The sequence below is a fragment of the Leptomonas pyrrhocoris genome (genome assembly GCF_001293395.1).
Source record: "Leptomonas pyrrhocoris isolate H10 chromosome Unknown, whole genome shotgun sequence".
NCBI classification, from domain to species: domain Eukaryota; phylum Euglenozoa; class Kinetoplastea; order Trypanosomatida; family Trypanosomatidae; genus Leptomonas; species Leptomonas pyrrhocoris.
In genome coordinates, this window is record NW_015438373.1 from 441,436 (window position 1) to 458,006 (window position 16,571).

A 16,571-nucleotide genomic window follows, 5' to 3' on the forward strand; every position below is an offset into this window, starting at 1 on the left:
GGGCTCCGAGGCCGACGCCGCCAAGGAGGACGTCGAGACGCTGCGCGGCCAGCTGGAGGAGGCGAATGCCGACAAGGAGCGCCTGCAGAGCGAGCTCGAGAGGAAGGCACAGGAGGCTGCTAGTGTGTCGCGTGAGTTGCGGATCATGGAAGGGCAGCTGGCCGTTGCGGTTGAGGAGAAGAACTCTGTGATGTCGATGTTTGCAAAGGCAGCGGATGAGAAGGATGCTGTCACGGAGCGCTGCGCCAAGGCAGAGGAAGCTGCTGTGACGCTGAGCGCGAAGGTGAATGAGCTCGAGGACAAGGTGCTGGAGATGAGCGCTGACTCGCTTCGTGCTGCAGAGGCGGCCGCGATGAGGGCGGACGACGACTGCAAGCGCCTGGAAGCGGAGCTTGCCGCGTCGCAGTGCGCGAAGCGGAAGCTGGAGAAGGACAAGGCAAAGCTCCGAGAGGGCTATGAGAAGTCCGAACGTGAGCGGCTCAAGCTGGATGCTCGGTTTGAAATGCGGAGGGAGACTCAAGTCATGAACCTGGAGAGAACCCCAGCAGAGGCCGCGAAGGAGTCTGTGGAGGGATGCTTCAAAGCGACCAGGAAGGCGATGCAGGTGCTGGACATAAATGCTGCCTAACGCGTATATCGTATTTAGTGCTTAGCATTTCTTTCTGGCTACTCTCCCAGCCGCGTGCTGCTGTTCTGTTCTGTTCTGTTCTTATTATTACTTCCGTTTTTTGTTTTCTAGTTTATTACGCTTCACGTTTCTGTTGGTGTTGCACACCCGCGTCCTCCTGTACAGTATTTGGGTTTCTCTCTCCCAGGTTGGTGGAGGTTTCTATACTCCTCTTTTGTTTAACATCGTCCGCTGTTTTACGCATAGAGGTTGCACCGAGATGCTCCAGAGGACAATTTTTTCCCTTTTCTTTGTAGATATTTTTTTCGTTAAGAGTTTTTCTTTTGTTCTGGCTGACGTGTTTGAAGACGAGGCGGTCCAACATGTATTCGGTTTCTACTTTCTTTCTTTCCCACTTCGCGAGAGCCGTCATCATGCATCAACGTATGTCTGTGTTCTTGATGGATACACACAGGCAGCTGCGCCGGTGGCAGTCGTTGTCACCGTTGGAGTGCGAATGACGCTCAACGACGTCTCAGGGAGATCGAAAGGAAGAACGAAAACATAAATTCTTTTTTTTGTCTTTTTGAAAGGTTATGTCGTCTCGGACATAGCTTTAATTGTTCGACCTGGATAATGGAAAGAAAGAAACAACAACAACAGCAGTGTGCCAAAAATGGCGATGCGAGACACAGTGGCCAGCGCGCGCTCGCCTGCCATCTTTACCTGTCTCTCGACTGTGTGTGGAGGTGTGTTGTGCCGCCTCATCGTACGTGTGGGGTGAAGGAATTCGCCTTTGTATGTACTTGTTGCGGTTTCATCCCCCCCCCCCTGCAGCAGAGCCACGTTTATTTTGCTGTTGTGGGCGCCGTAGCCTTGGAGTGTCTGGCGGGGAGGGATAGCCGCTCAAGACAGTGGACGGCCGCCGTCGTTTAACGGTGCGCGTGGTGTTTTTATTTACGGTGCTGCTGAAGGGCTGCGCCTTTTCCCTCTGTTTTTCGACTTCCACCTCTCGCGCGCTCCTGGTTGTTTACTGGCTTGTGCGTTACTCGCACTTTCCATTGATGAACACCACAGAGGGTCAACACAGTCTCCTTCCTCAAACGAAAGAAGAAGAAAAGCTCTTCGAAATCTTCTATCGCACGCACACACACACACACACACAACAATCTTTTCTTTCACTGTTCACACGTCATTAAACGAAAGATAAGTTGTTGCCTCTTGCCGACCCGCAGCGCGCGAAGGGAATCGATTACGTTGCCCGTACTCCCTTCCCTCCCCCCCCCCCAAAGGGAACGAAAGAAGCCACAAAAATACGCTGTGTTGTTTTGACACCCACACTCTCATTCTTAGGTTGCTCAGCATTTTTAATATATATCTATATAAACACATATTGCCTGCTTAGTTGCGGCTCGGTGGCCGTTTTGCTGTCTCTCGATTCGTAAATCAAAAGAGCGAATCAGGGAAAGAATCGCAGAGAAGGCAGTACGGTAGCGTCTTTCTTTAACCGTATATATTTTGCGTGTGAGGACCCGAGGCGGTCACCAGACGTATCTGGAGAGCAAGAATCCATTTTACGTTCATCGCCATGGATCTCGCGGAGAAGCGGAAGCAACTCGAGGCGGTGCGGGCGGCACGCCAGGCAAAGCAGCACGTCGTCGACCAGTACATGACGGGCCGCTCCCCCGGCGGCAGCAGCACTTCACTCGCCAGCGCCTCCTACGCCTCCACCATCCCCACAATGCCACCACCCACCACGTCGGCCGGCGCGGCTGCCCAGCTGCCGGTTCCCAGCGCCAGGCCTTCCTCCTCCTCACCAGCGTCCCCGCCATCGCCGTCTAGCCCGTCAGCGGGACATGCCGCAGCCGGTGCGACCGTGAAGAAGAGAGATCGACTCACTGCGGAGACGACAGCTAGCAGCCCGCGTACGCCGCCATCCGCCACCGCTGCGCCGGACGACAACGGGAAGACGACGCGCACTCGCGCAGGCGCTGCTCCAACGCCATCACCCCCGCCGGCGCACGCACCGCAGCGGCCGTCCAGCGCGTCGTCCGCCTCCGCCGCTACGCCAACCTCTCCGCTGCACACGAAACGCATCCCTGGTGCGACCGCGCCGCTCATTCAGGTTATGGCGGTGGACAGCCCGCGTGGCAGCCTGGGGAGTCGCCGCCAGCCGTCGCCCACTTCGAAGGCTCCCCCAGGCAACATCAACGCTCCTTCAGCTGCAGCACCAAGGGAACCCCCTACCACTACCACTACGGCACCAACCACCGACAAACGTGCTTCGCCGGGTAGTGGCGGCGGAGCGGACGCGCGGGCACGCACCGCAAAAAAGCCGGCGGTGCACGTCGACGTACACCCTGACGGTCGCAGCGGGTGGAGTGCGCTACAACACTGCATGCGTGGCGGCGGCGCGGCGCATGACCCCTCAGCTGAGACCTCCACCTACCCAGTATGTGTCTTTAACCCCGCTGCCGTGTTGGGCGACGCGACGGGGCCGTCGGACAGCATCCGGCGGCGTGTCATCTTAGACGCGATGGCCTGCCTCGTGCCCTATGAAGGGGCGGCGGGTCTCCTCGGCGACTCCGGCGAGAGCGCGAGCGACTCGACGATTTGGTCGGTTTGCGTGGCGGCCACCTACGGAGCGAAGAATCCGCTGTACACGGAGGTGGCGAACAGCGGCGACTACCCGGCGGCGAGCAGCGCGGTGCGGCGCGGGAGTGCAGAGGGTGGTGCTGTTACTAGTGCTGGCACCGACGCGCACAGCGGACGTGGTGGTGGTGGTGGCAGTGTGAACTACATAAACCGGACGGCCGAGTCGGCCCTGGAGTGGGTCCGGGCGTCGATGGAGTGTGGCTTCCCATGGGGCTCCGCCTCAGCTGCCCAGACCGCTGTCCCGGGTACCACGATGGACGCTGCGCTGCACGTGGCGCGGGAGTCGCCGGGGTTAGTGTTGGCGTGGTTCATGGTCCCGCTGCCCGCCAACACGCTTCCGCGCAGTGCCGGGACGCTCTACGCAGAGTCTCCGACGAGCGCCTTCGCACCACCGCCACGCAGCGCAGGCGCCTCCGCCGCCGCCGCCCAGGCGGACTACGTGGTGGTGGTCGTGCCACTTGTCTGCGACTCCGAAGTGACGACGCTGCTGGCGCATCCCTTCCAGCCGTCAACGCTGCTCGGCGGCACGCGCTGCGGCCGCGTCGTGCAGTGGTCGCTCGGCAGCGCGTGGGCGCAGGTGGAGCCGCGCCGGCTGGTGGAGCGCGCGCTGGCCACGACCGGCACGGCGACGACGCTGCTGTTGCCGCCGCAACGCCCGACGCACTCGTCGTTTCCGTCGCCGCAGGCGCATCAAGCGCCGGTGCTGCGCATGGCCATCCACGGGGACCTCAGCTGCCACCACCTTTACTCCATCAGCCAGGAGGGGAAGGTGTGCACCTGGACCGCCTGGCAGCCGCTGCACCCCACCGCGTCGTGTCTGTCCTACCTCGGCATTCGACCCATGGGCAACATCGGCGTCACCGCGCGCTTCGTCGAGAGGCCGGGGACGGATGCCATGACGCAAGTCTTTATCGGTACCACATCCGGTGCCCTGCTCATCGGCGCAAACCGAGACGCGAAGTCCATCGAATTGCAGTACTACGGCCCGCCCCGCCCTGTGCCGACGTCGTCGACGGTGATCAAGACGCTGGATGTCACGGCGATTCAGCCTGCTGCGGCGCCTGCCACGCCGACGCCGGCGGCGACACTAAGCAACGCCCCCAACTTCACCACCGCACCTGGAGAGGGAGGAGGAGTTGTGGTCTCGCCATCCGGTAAGGGCCCTTCGGCGGAGTCGTGGGCGGGCCTCGGGGCGCGGGACCCGACGGCGGCTCCGGCGGGCGATCACACCGTAGGAGAGAGCCCCGGCGGCAGCATGGGCGGGGCGACCGGGTCGCGTCGACCGCCCTCCTCGCCCTCCTCCGCGTTGCTGCGGCAACCAAGTCAGCGGTCGCCGACGCTGCCATCACCCCTGCCGCCGCAGCCGCAGCGGCTGTCTCCGTCGTTGTTGCCGCCGCCGCCGCCCCCGCAGCCCCACCACGGCCGCATCGTGTCCATGACCCTGCAGACCGCTACCCAAGGCTTCCGTGGCCAGGACTGCGTCGTCTCCGCCGCCACCGACGGCTCGTGCGTGGCTTGGTTTCAGCGCAGCGCGATCCCGCTCGAGGGCTTTTCCTCGGCCGTCACGAGCGTCTGCTGGTCGCCGACGAAGCCCGGCGTGCTGGCTGCCGGGGACTCTGGCGGGATGGTGACGGTGTGGGCGGTGAACGTGTCCATCATCACACCCGTCGCGACCGTGTCGCTGCGCGAGGCGAGCCGTCGCACCCGCGGCAGCGCCACGTCGGATGCGGTGCTGTGGGTGGTGGTCGGCCCGAGCGACGCCATTGGCCGCAGCGCCGGCGCCGCCGGCTTCTTCGGTGAAGCCACCGCGGAGGAAGACGAGGAGGACGAGGACGTGGGCGACGCGGATGCCTCGTTTGGGCAGGTGGACGCGGTCGGGGCCGCGATCTCGTCCCTGTTCTTCTCGCGTGACGGCCGGTGGCTGTTTGCGAGCACGGCGTGCGGTTACGTCTACTCCATGCGGCTAAGCGCCTTACTGGCGTAGCGCACGCGAAGCAAACAGCCACAGCAACCACAACAGAGCAAACGAAGGAGAGAAGGACGGTGGAGAAGAAGGGTTGAGTTTGTGCACGTAAAGGCAGCTGTGCGAGAAGTGTCTTCACCTGCCTTTGTAGAGGTTTGTTATTTTTCATGTTTTTCTTTTTTCATCCTCATCGTTCGTCTGCGTATCTACCAACGATTCATCGTACAAGGCAAAAGAAGCCGTACAAAGCTGTACGCGCCTCTCACCAAATCAGAAGAGCTTAACTCCCCCTCTCAAAGAGACCTGCCAACGTTGAAGTGGGCACAAACAAGCGTAGAGGCTGTGCTGTCAAAGATGGTTGGCGTAGTGTTGCGTCGTTGGTACACCGCTTCAGAGAGGCCTTCATTTTCTTTCCGCAATTAATACTACTACGAGTGGTGGAACGAGGTTGGCGTGACGCTCCTTTAACGCGTCTCCTATCGCCCCACGCTGCGCACGCTCGCCGTCACGGCCACGTAGAATCTCCGGCTTTTTGCTGTTGCTTTCCCTTTCTCTTTTTTTTGTCACTCGAATGCGGGTGAAGCGTATTTTTGCCGAATCACTGACTCGCCTCCTTCCCCCACGCCTTTGCTGCTCTTCCATATTGTGTCCGCCCCTCTCTGGCCCTCCCTCCCCTCCCCCCCTCTACCACAACTACTGGTGGGCACATGTGCGGTGTGTATCTTGATCGTGGCTCCGGCCTCATGCACGCTCCGAAGCCAATTATCTTCACCGTTTGTGTTCTTGTGTGTGTGTGTGTGACGTGGTGAGCACATTCCCACACAGCTGGAGCACTTCGACGCCCTTTTTTTTTTTAAAGTAAAGGTGATCATAGATAAACAAGAAGCAATAAGCGCAGTTCGTCAGCGCAGCGTTGCCGCACCTTCGCTTCAGCTCAACACCAAAATAAACTAAGTGACGACTACAATTAAAAGTTAATTCATTTCACAAACTTTTTTTTGTTCTCGTTGTGGTAATTAAGCCGAGGATTGGGTGGCACTTCAATACAGCGGTGTCAACATAGATAGATCAGCTGACGTGCTATTGTTGTCGTCTTTTCGACTACTATTATTACTATTATTGCTTCTCCTGCCACAGTGCCCTTCTAGTTCATTGTTGCGATGTTCACTCTCGCCTCCCGTCGCTTGATGCGGGTGTCCGCCGTGGTGCCGCGCCTCTTCAGCACTACAGCGTGTCTCGTGGCTTCCTCCGCCACCACCATCGGCATCCGCAACAGCGACTGCGGTAGTCAGATCAGCCCGCTGTCCTCGGGCGTCTCCACACGCAGCTTTTCCACGTCGTCGCTGTGCTTTGCAGCTGCGTTTCAACTGAACGGTGTCCGCCTGCAGCGCAATACTTTCAAGACGCGCGCGCGTCACACCGGACACCACCAGCCCGAGCGACAGCTGCGTCTGCACGGCACCGTCACCGCTTTCAAGCACCGCCGCGGCTACGGCTTCGTGCTGGCCGAGGGCATCGTGCCGAGCTCGCACAAACCCGTGTACACCTCTCTGGACGCGCTGAACCAGAAGGCGACAACAGGGAGCGGCGACAGCACCGCTGCGGCGGGGTCTGCAACCACTAACAATGAAAGCACCGCAGAGGAAGGGACGGCCGCTGCGTCGCAGGACGAAATGCTGCCCAACGCGTACTTCTTCACCCGTAGCAGCCTCGACGGCGGCTTCTACGTGACTGAGGGGGAGCGGGTGTCCTTTGCGGTCGAACCACGGCAGCCGGACCTGGGAACGAAGCGCTACCTCGGCGCACCGGCCTACAACTCCGCTGCCGGCCGCGCTGGCCCGGCTGCCGCAGCCCTCGCAGAAGAGTTTTCGCTGCATCTGGCAGAGGCTGGCGCCACGTCGGCCGCGGACGCGAGCGCTGCCGCACCGCACTTGCTTCTTGCTGTCGCGATGCGACAGTACGATGACCGCTCACAGACGGAGTCGCCCATCACCCCCATCACCCTCTACGGACGAGTCATGGAGTGGGACGACGTGGCAGGCCGGGGAGTCATTGCGGAGTTGGACATGTCGCAGCAGTACCACGCCGACGCCCCGCGCTTCGCCGTGTCGATCGAGAACGTCGACCTGGGCCGCGCCATGAGCCTGCACGCTGGGCGCTATGTGCGCTTCTGCTTAGGTCCGGCGTCGACGAGTAACAAAAGTGGCGGGCCGGATGCGGCGGAAGACGGCGGGGAGGCAGCCGGAGCCGCCGCCCCCACCACCGCCGACGCAGCCGCTGCCGCCACGACGACGGCCGGTGGCGGCGGTGACCAGCTGGTTGCCCAGCGCGTCATTATTGATATGGCGCTGGAGCGCCGCCGCGGTGCGTTTGGCCGCCCCCTCGTCCCAGCCTCGGCGGAGCCCGGCACCGTGACGGACCAAACCCGCTTCAGCGGTATTGTGCGGGACATCCGTGAGAAGAAGTTCGGCTTCATCATCGACGATCTCAGTGGGGAGTCTATTTTCTTCCACGCGGTCAACGCCCGGGCGAACGTGAAGGAGGGGGATCGGGTGACCTACCTGCTGCGAGAGGTAACGCGTGGCAAGCACGTGGGCAAGAAGGCGTGCTTTGACGTGACGCGTGCGGCGCGTGCGGGTGACCGGTGTCGGCGCGAGCGCTCCGCGGCTGACCCGGTGGCTGCAATGGAGGACGAGGAGGAGGACGGCGAGGAGGCCGATCTGCTGGAGGTAGAGGAGGAGGAGACGGCGACGGAGGGGGAGCCTGCCTCGAACACGGCGAGCAGGACAACAAAGAAGAAGAAGGCGCCCGCGACGACGCGCAGAGTCGACGAACTCGATTTCAATCTCCTGTAGCGAGTGTTGCATACGTATTGGTTTTACTCGTTGCTCTTTCTCCCTCTCTCTCGCTCTGGGATGGCGGAGGGGAGTAGAGGAAAGTCGAAGTAAAAAGAGAAGAGAAGGAGCGTAGGATGGCCTTCTTTGCATAGTCTGTCCAGCCGCAGACGGCGTCAACGGCGTCAACGGCCGGCGCCCGTCACTCAAACACCAACAAAAAAAAACCATATGTAGGAACGGTAAACAAAGGGAACAGCTTCGAAGGGAGTCAAACGAATGCGTCAAGGACAACGGGGAGCCGCATGATGTGGCGCGAATACACAGGAAAGAAAGAGAGAGAAAAAAGGAAACAAGAGAAAGTTGGCGGTGGCGGTGGTTTTGCTTATTTCCCTTTTTAAATATTGTTTTCTCCTTTCTGCCAACGTTGTGCTCCGGCGGTGTTGGGGCATTCATTGCCTCTTCTCTTCTTCATTTCTTTCTAAGTATCATCTACGTGGTGGCATCATATACGTTCACGACTTTGTGATGGAGGATAAAAGAAAAACCCGAGGCGAATGCGGAGGAAAATACTCGTATGTCATCTCCTTTTTTTAAAAGTGTTTTTCCCTTTTGCGTGTTAGACGTGCAGCGTGTGTTGTAATCACAGAACGAATAAGCTGGATCATTTCCCCGCAAGGCAGCCGAAGATGCGTACGCCCACGTCAACGTGTCTTTTTGTTGGTTTTTTAAAAACGAAACGAAAGAGAAAGCGGACTTCGCAGCCGCCGCGCGTCACCGTCTCTGCTATATTTATAATGATGTGTCTACTCCGCGGTGTCTCATGGATGCTGCACCTCGCCTCTTCGATAGTAACGGGGGGGGGGGAAAGAGGGTCATCGTGTTTCTTTGCAACCAATTTGGGAGAAGAAAGAAGCTGTTGAGCCACGCCATGCTGATTAGGAAAAACAAGTACACAGTTACCTACTCCTTTGTCTCTCCTTTGTCTCTCCTTGTACTCCTCGTTGCGTGAATGCGCAACACAACCCCCAAAGCAGTAGCGTGTATCTATATATCGTTTGTTGCCGTATAACCTCTCCGTCCGCGTGCATCCATACACACACACATACAAGAAGTACCATCACACTGCTCTATGTGTTTATTTACTTGTTTATTTCGTTTGTGAGCCGTTTGCGTTGATCTTCCTTTTTATTATTATTATCGTTTTACTCTCCTTCCTGTCTCAGCCCTGACATTTTCTTTTTGTTTGTTGTTGGAACAAATTTGTTCATTGCATTGTGCAGCATCGCAGACTGGCTCCCCTGCACGTCGTCAAGGACGTTTTTATTTTCATTTTGGGCCACTGTGAGTGTGTGAGTGTGTGTGTCTGTTCTCTCCGTTGTCTGCCAGTCCTGCGGTGCTGAGTATCTTTCTCTTCTTTCGTTTGTTTGACCCAACGCACTCGTTGTGCTGTGCTGCCACCCGGGGAGATCGTCATCGTGGTGCGCTCCTATTATTATATATTTGTATTTGATTTCTGTTCTGCTTCGCGTCATCGCTGGTGCGGTCCGCCTCCTTCACGCTTCTGTGTTCCTCCCTCGCCGCCCCGGTTCTTCTTGCTTTCCACGGTCGGCGGATATCGTGAGGCGGAACGGAGGAAGGAGAACTTGGAGGCCGTCGCTGCGCGCCCCGCTCCACCAAAAATCGAGAAGAAAACCAAAATCAAAAGAAGGACCAAACACACCACTCGTCATTCATCAACGACAACAGCAAAAAAGGAAAAGGAATCATGGACCCCTCACCACCACCACCGCATCTCTCAAGCCCACCGCGTGGCGGCGCTTCCGTCCGCTTCCAGCGCTCACACGTGGTGGAGAGCAGCGGCAGCCCCGGCGGCACCGCCCCGGCGAGTCCGCCGACGGTCCCGCCGCGCCATCCGGCCTCCCCACCACCGAAGCAGAAGGGCGATGTTACCGTCAGCGACTCCTCCAGCACCTCGGAGAACAACCCAAATGCCATCTTCCCGGCCGGCTTAACGGAGGACGCCGTGCAGCGGGCGTTTGGAAAGGAGAGGGACGCTGCTGCTGCTGTCGCCTCCCCGGCTGGTGCGAACAAGGCGATGAGTGGCGGCGAGTCCCCTCCCGGGAATGGCGGTGTGGGGAGACCGAGCGGCGGGCGGCGCTCCGGCGGCATCGTCATGCCAACCCGCAAGGATGACAGCGACGCCGTGTCCATGTACAGCCTATCGCAGTCCGTGCTCCCGCCAGACCCCCGCGAGCGCGTGTACTACCGCCCGCGGCGTCACCTGCTGCAGTGCTACGTGCAGCGGAAGAAGCAGCCGGGGCTCGGCATCGCCTCCCTGCTGCCCGGCAGCCACAAGTCTTACCAGTTCTTCTTAGAGCACACCAATGACTTTGTGCTGGCGGCCGTGCCTCGCAACGCGAAGTCGCGGGCGATGGTGGAGGACACGTCGGACGGCGTAGGCGGCCACTTCTACTCCATTTCCAAGGGCGGCGGCAACGTCGTCTTTTCGATTAACCAGCAGCAGCTGGACGGCGACTCTCGCAGCTTCGTCGGCAAGCTGTCGCGGCGCGGCAACGGGCTGGAGATGGTGATGTTCAGCGAGGGGAACAAGGCGACCCGGAAGGAGATCGTGACGGTGCTGCTGGAGCACTTCGAGGACACGAGTCAGTCCGCCTTCACGGTGCTCCTGCCCGCCATCGACGCAGAGTCAGGCTACATGAAGCCGGTCGAAGGCGGCGAGGTGAAGTTTCTGCGCGACGGCCGCGGCGGGGCGTCTGGGGCGGGCGGCAGTCGCGCCGGCATCGACGCCGCCATTGCGGACTCGTCCGACGAGGACGTGGAGGGGACGGCGTCGTCGACAGAGAAGGCGGCGCCGCGGTTTGCCGCGGTCGACGGGTCCGGCATGCCGGGCGCGCCGGACCCGCGGTCTGCGGAGGCGATGGGGTCACAGAAGAAGTGGCACTCGCACAGCGTGCTGGCGAAGGAGTACAAGCGCGACCCCCGCAGCCCGCACATCATGGTGCTGAAGAGCAAGGTGCCGCAGTGGGACGGCGTGCTGCGTGGCTACAAGCTCGACTTCCACGGCCGCGCGACGAAGGCGAGTGAGAAGAACTTTCAGCTGGTGGCCGTGACGGACCCGGAGAAGGTGGTGATGCTGTTCGGTAAGCAGAGCGATGACCGATTTGCCTTAGACTTTCGCTACCCGCTGTGCGGCTTGCAGGCGGCGGCGATCGCGACGACCATCATGACAGCCCGCAAGGTGATTAAATAGCTGGACTGCCTCACCGTCTCCCTCCCTCCCTCCCCGCAGGCGTGTGTGTGTGTGCGGAGGATCTTGGTTGGTGAGGGTTGACTGCGAAACACAAAGTAGAAGACAGAAGTCAAAGAACACAATTATTCTTCAAAACACCGTAGAGAGATATTGTAGGAGAAGACGGTTGCTCCTGCCCATGTGAAAAAGTCCTCTTCCGTTGCTGCCGTCGGCAAATGGACGCTGTCTTGCCAGATAATTTCGTTTCCTTCAATAATCCCAGTTCTGGTTGCCTTTTCTTTTTGAGTAGCTTCCCGTCTTCTTTGTTATTTATTGATTAATTAAGTATATATGGTGAGAAGAGCGGGATGCTCATTGAGTTGGTCGTAACTCCGTACGCAGTCGCTGGCGCCGCTAATTTATCAAAACAAAAAGAGAGAGAAAACGCTCTTCTTTTCCCTTCCGTTTTATTATTGCTATGAATGTTGTTTAGCTGTTGTTGTCTCTCAAGCAAGGCCTCCTTTTTTATTTGCATTGTTATTTTTCCCGATTTACGGCGTTGTTTGCTGTGACTTCTGTTTTGCTCGCATGTTTTATTATTTTATTACTTTATTATTTTTTAGGCGCATCAAAGTGCTTCGACGCGCGCTGCCTCACCTCACCTCACCGGGCGAGGCGTCGCTTTCGTTCGCCAAGAGTGGGCTTTCTATCTCGACGGAGCAGCGACGACTGCTGCGGTGGGTGCGAATGGGCAAGACCTCGCGCAGCTTCTACGAGAGGCGAAAACTATAAAAAGGAAAACCAATATGCATATCTCTCTTATTATTTTTTCCTGCTGAGCAAAGAGGGAAGGGGAGGGGGAGAAAGCAAATGAATTTGACGAGCGCGTGCGTGCGTGCGTGCGTGGTTTTTTCCCTCTTCTTCTACGTGTGAAATAGTACTTCAGTTGCGAGTGAGGTCTGCGTGGGGGCGCTGCATCGCGGCCTTTTTTTTATTTTTGATCACCGTTGCAGAGTTGACACCTACCAAAAAAAAAAGAATTAACATGAAATGAAAAATCGAAGAAGAAAAGAAGGAGAGAGGACTCTTTTTTGGGGGCGTTTTCCGACTCACCCAAGATGGCGCAATCGCGGAGCAGCTGCAACGTTGCCACTGCGTTATACGCGTTGTGTGTGGCGCGGAAAGCCCTTTTTGTGTCCCCACTTTTCAAAATAAGATAGATAATAAAAAAAGAACTACACAGCGTGACGGTCGCCGTTGGGGCATCGTGTCGTGATACACGCATCAAATGTGACGAGGGAGGAAGAAGAAAGATGACGAGATCAATTTTTGTCTTCTCCTTCACGCGTGGGAGTGTGCGTGTGTGTGTGTGTGCTCCACCCCATGTCGCTTTTCCCGTTCGCCTCGAGAGCACATACACACAAATGATAATTGTAGAGAGAGTAACTCTTTTGCTCCTCTTCCGCCTTTTCCACCTAGTGTCTCGCTCTCTCAACGTAATACTTCAGGGGAGCAAACATTATCGAAAAACCCCCACCACAACCCCAAAGAGGCGGAGCAGCGCTTCGTTCAAGCTGTTATCAAGTGGTCAAAGCAACAGCAACCCCACCCTCAAGAGTTCAGTTCGTATGCGTCCATTGGGTGTGCGAGTGGTGCGAAGCAACGCCGCCCCTCATGTGGCCTTCGTGGCGAGGTGCTCGTTAGCGGATTGGTGCGCCAGCCGCGGCTGCGGTTACGCTTCCTGCACCTTCACGTCTCGGCGGGCCTACCACCCTACACGCACCCTCTTCGCCCAAGTCGCCGCAGACGTTGACCGAGCGCAGAAGAGCAGCGCGGCGGCAGTGAAGACCGCAGCGGCCACGCAAGCGTCAGCGTCATCGTCGTCCAACTCCTCCGCTTCGTCGGCGCACAGCAAACGCGCTGCCCAGATCCGACGCAACGAAGGAATTCTGCGCTGGCTGCGCCGCCTCGTGGTGCCCGCGTTCTGTCTCTGGGGCCTCTTTGTGCTGCGTCCGACGGAGGGGCACTTCCTGCGGTACTTGGCGGAGCGGCGCCACCTCGATGCAGACTTCAACGCGTGGTTTCCACCCGTAACGATGGCGGCCGCGGCGAACAGTGCGGCGCCGACTGACCCGGCGTCCGTGAGGACGGACGTGTCGGCGACTTTCCGCACCCCGCAGGATCGCGACTGGGCGGCGCAGAAGTTTCGCTACAAGAAAGGCAGCGACGACGAGGAGCGCGTGGCGCGGCGGCGGCTGCTCTTCGCCCGCGAGCGCTCTTACCTGGCCGACGACACGGTGGTGGAGACGATCCGCAGCCCGGCGGCGCAGCTGGAGGAGCTGCAGGAGCTGCGTGACCACCCGCCGATGCACCTTCTTCGTGAGCAGCTCGACGCCTTGGTAGTGGAGAGCAAGGATTACACGGGAAAAGTTGGTGCCGCGGCTGCTGCGGCGGCGGGAGAGGAGGCCGCCAAGGCGAGACCACCCACGCCACCGCAGGTATTGATCCTGTTTGACGACCATCGCCTCTTTTCCACGGGGGCGATTGTGTTTCGCGATAAAGACAGTCATGTCGGGCGTACCATGCGCTTCGTCGGGGCGTGCGGGATGCTGTGGCGACAGATCTGTTGAGGTGTAGCACATACAGCAACAGCAGCAGAAAGAAAGAAAAAGAAAGAAGGCAAGAACGCACACGCAGACACCGGTTCCGCCGTCTCATGGTGTGGCTGCGCATCTACACGAGCGTTTGACGGTGAGGTTTGTGGACGTGAACGCAGCGCCGGTGCTACCTCCGATTTTTACCTTTACCTCATTTTATTCAAAAGGTCTACCTTTTTTCCCCCTTTGTGGCGTGTCATAACGCGTTGAAAGAGCGAAAGGGAAGAAGCGTTGACGGACACCTTCGCAGCAACGCGGTTCCTCGCATTATTCTTTTACATGATGACTTCGGAGCGCTCTGCGTTTGTTGGCGGCTGCAATACCCCCCACCTCGAAACACCTTGTTGGGGACTGCAGATATAGCGGGTCTTGCATCTCTGCGCTTCTCACGTTAAAAAAAACTCTTCGTCAGTCACCACGCACGACCCCGGGGCAGGGTTCTCAAGAATAAACGGCCACGTTGAAGAAAAGAAAGCTCCATTTTTAGGTTGGGAAGAGACGCAGCATCAGCGTTGGAACACGCGATGATCTCGCGCGGGAGACGCCGTCTCCGGCACACCTAAGAGGAGAAAGCCAGCTTCCTGCTCCGCCCCTCAAAACGAAGAGCTATCGCACTCGCCGGCAGATGCAGCGCGTACAGCAACACACGCTGCAGGCACCCTTCTCCGAAGCCTCTCCTACAGTCGCTCAACGCTGTCGAAGTGCCACCTGTTCCGTATGCAATATATCGCTGGATCTTTCGTCTTTGGCCCAAATAACTCTCACTGCCAACTTTCGTTTACACGATGCTGACTTACTACCGAAAACGACATCAACACCAATACTCGACGATCGCCGCGCCAACCATCAGTTATTCAAGCTCCTCTATAAAACCTTTATTCCCTACCAACCTTTTTCTAACACCACTTTTCTCTCCTTTCCAACGCCATGCCGATCCAGAAGGTCCACGCCCGCGAGGTGCTCGACTCCCGTGGCAACCCCACGGTGGAAGTGGAGGTGACGACGGAGGCGGGCATGTTCCGCTCCGCCGTGCCGTCCGGCGCGTCGACCGGCGTGCACGAGGCGTGCGAGCTGCGCGACGGCGACAAGGCGCGCTACATCGGCACCGGCTGCCTGCAGGCGGTGAAGAACGTGAACGAGGTGCTTGCCCCCGCGCTGGTGGGCAAGGACGAGGCGGACCAGGCTGGCCTGGACAAGATGATGTGCGAGCTGGACGGGACGAAGAACAAGAGCAAGCTCGGCGCGAACGCGATCCTTGGCTGCTCGATGGCGATCAGCAAGGCCGCTGCGGCGAAGGCGGGCGTGCCGCTGTACAAGTACATCGCGCAGCTGGCGGGCACGAAGGAGATCCGCCTGCCGGTGCCGTGCTTCAACGTGATCAACGGCGGCAAGCACGCCGGCAACGTGCTGCCGTTCCAGGAGTTCATGATCGCGCCGACGAAGGCTGTGTCGTTCCACGAGGCGCTGCGCATGGGCTCTGAGGTGTACCACGCGCTGAAGTCGATCATCAAGAAGAAGTACGGCCAGGACGCGGTGAACGTGGGCGACGAGGGCGGCTTCGCGCCGCCGATCAAGCACATCGACGAGCCGCTGCCGATCCTGATGGAGGCGATCGAGAAGGCGGGCCACAAGGGCAAGTTCGCGATCTGCATGGACTGCGCCGCGAGCGAGGCGTACGACGCGAGCAAGAAGATGTACAACCTGACGTTCAAGAACCCCGAGCCGACGTACGTGTCTGCGGAGAAGCTGCAGGAGACGTACACGCGCTGGGTGGCGGAGTACCCGCTCGTGTCGATCGAGGACCCCTTCAACGAGGACAACTTCGACGAGTTCGCTGCCATCACGAAGGCGCTGGAGGGCAAGGCGCAGATCGTTGGCGACGACCTGACGGTGACGAACGTGGAGCGCGTGAAGATGGCGATCGACAAGAAGGCGTGCAACTCGCTGCTGCTGAAGATCAACCAGATCGGCACGATCAGCGAGTCGATTGCTGCGTCGAAGCTGTGCATGGCGCACGGGTGGTCGGTGATGGTGTCGCACCGCAGCGGCGAGACGGAGGACACGTACATCGCGGACCTGTCCGTTGGCCTGGGCACTGGCCAGATCAAGACCGGCGCGCCGTGCCGCGGCGAGCGCACTGCGAAGCTGAACCAGCTGCTGCGCATCGAGGAGGAGCTTGGCGGCAGCGCGAAGTACGGCTATCCCGGCTGGGCGTAAGGTCGCCGCGTCGGGCGCGTGCGGAGTGCGCGCAGGGGTGGGTGTGGCGTGGGTGAGGGCGTCGTGCACCGATGTGCGCGCCGGCTTCTCCGCCCCAGCCACCCCGCTCTCTCGCCCGCTCTGTCTTTTTCTTTTCTGACGGCAGCGCACCCGTGTGGTGATGCGCGTGTGCGAGCGTGTGTGTTGGTGTGCGATGCACCCGACTGTCACCCGCCCACCCGCATTCGCACACACGGGATGCGCTGTGCGTGGCATCAAAAACAAACCATAACCCCTGCCGCGTGCGCCTGGTCCCTGTCGCCGCTGCTGCACGCACACGACGCGAGCGGTGTGCAGGCGGTGCTGTGCGGGCTGCGTCAAAACGGGCCCCGCGTGACCCGTCGGC

General features: G+C 59.3%; 6 protein-coding genes across 8 annotated transcripts; all 6 read left to right on the forward strand.

The window, feature by feature from the left end:
- Positions 1 to 145: 145 nt before the first annotated feature.
- Positions 146 to 628, forward strand: ABB37_07202 (putative proteinkinesin K39; the record flags this gene model as incomplete). The annotated part of the gene is made up of 1 exon (XM_015805748.1): positions 146 to 628. The coding sequence occupies one exon, from the start codon at positions 146 to 148 to the stop codon at positions 626 to 628; it is 483 nt and encodes a 160-aa protein (XP_015655754.1).
- A 1,054-nt stretch (positions 629 to 1,682) lies between these two features.
- On the forward strand, positions 1,683 to 5,246 carry ABB37_07203 (hypothetical protein; the record flags this gene model as incomplete). The annotated part of the gene is made up of 1 exon (XM_015805749.1): positions 1,683 to 5,246. Exon 1 carries the CDS (start codon positions 2,196 to 2,198, stop codon positions 5,244 to 5,246), a length of 3,051 nt encoding a protein of 1,016 aa, XP_015655755.1. The 5' UTR covers positions 1,683 to 2,195.
- Positions 5,247 to 6,385: 1,139 nt separating this feature from the next.
- Positions 6,386 to 8,080, forward strand: ABB37_07204 (putative mitochondrial hypothetical protein; the record flags this gene model as incomplete). The annotated part of the gene is made up of 1 exon (XM_015805750.1): positions 6,386 to 8,080. One exon carries the CDS (start codon positions 6,386 to 6,388, stop codon positions 8,078 to 8,080), a length of 1,695 nt encoding a protein of 564 aa, XP_015655756.1.
- A 997-nt stretch (positions 8,081 to 9,077) lies between these two features.
- Positions 9,078 to 11,333, forward strand: ABB37_07205 (tub family protein-like protein; the record flags this gene model as incomplete). Of its 2 annotated transcripts, none has more annotated exons than XM_015805751.1 (1): positions 9,078 to 11,333. In XM_015805751.1, exon 1 carries the CDS (start codon positions 9,828 to 9,830, stop codon positions 11,331 to 11,333), a length of 1,506 nt encoding a protein of 501 aa, XP_015655757.1. In that variant the 5' UTR covers positions 9,078 to 9,827. The 2 variants fall into 2 exon arrangements, with proteins under 2 accessions (XP_015655757.1, XP_015655758.1); XM_015805752.1 differs by having other exon boundaries at positions 9,092 to 11,333.
- A 1,485-nt stretch (positions 11,334 to 12,818) lies between these two features.
- Positions 12,819 to 13,942, forward strand: ABB37_07206 (putative mitochondrial Hypothetical protein; the record flags this gene model as incomplete). Of its 2 annotated transcripts, none has more annotated exons than XM_015805753.1 (1): positions 12,819 to 13,942. In XM_015805753.1, exon 1 carries the CDS (start codon positions 12,941 to 12,943, stop codon positions 13,940 to 13,942), a length of 1,002 nt encoding a protein of 333 aa, XP_015655759.1. In that variant the 5' UTR covers positions 12,819 to 12,940. The 2 variants fall into 2 exon arrangements, with proteins under 2 accessions (XP_015655759.1, XP_015655760.1); XM_015805754.1 differs by having other exon boundaries at positions 12,861 to 13,942.
- An 875-nt stretch (positions 13,943 to 14,817) lies between these two features.
- On the forward strand, positions 14,818 to 16,186 carry ABB37_07207 (Enolase; the record flags this gene model as incomplete). Its single annotated transcript, XM_015805755.1, has 1 exon — positions 14,818 to 16,186. Exon 1 carries the CDS (start codon positions 14,897 to 14,899, stop codon positions 16,184 to 16,186), a length of 1,290 nt encoding a protein of 429 aa, XP_015655761.1. The 5' UTR covers positions 14,818 to 14,896.
- Between the last annotated feature and the right edge of the window lie 385 nt (positions 16,187 to 16,571).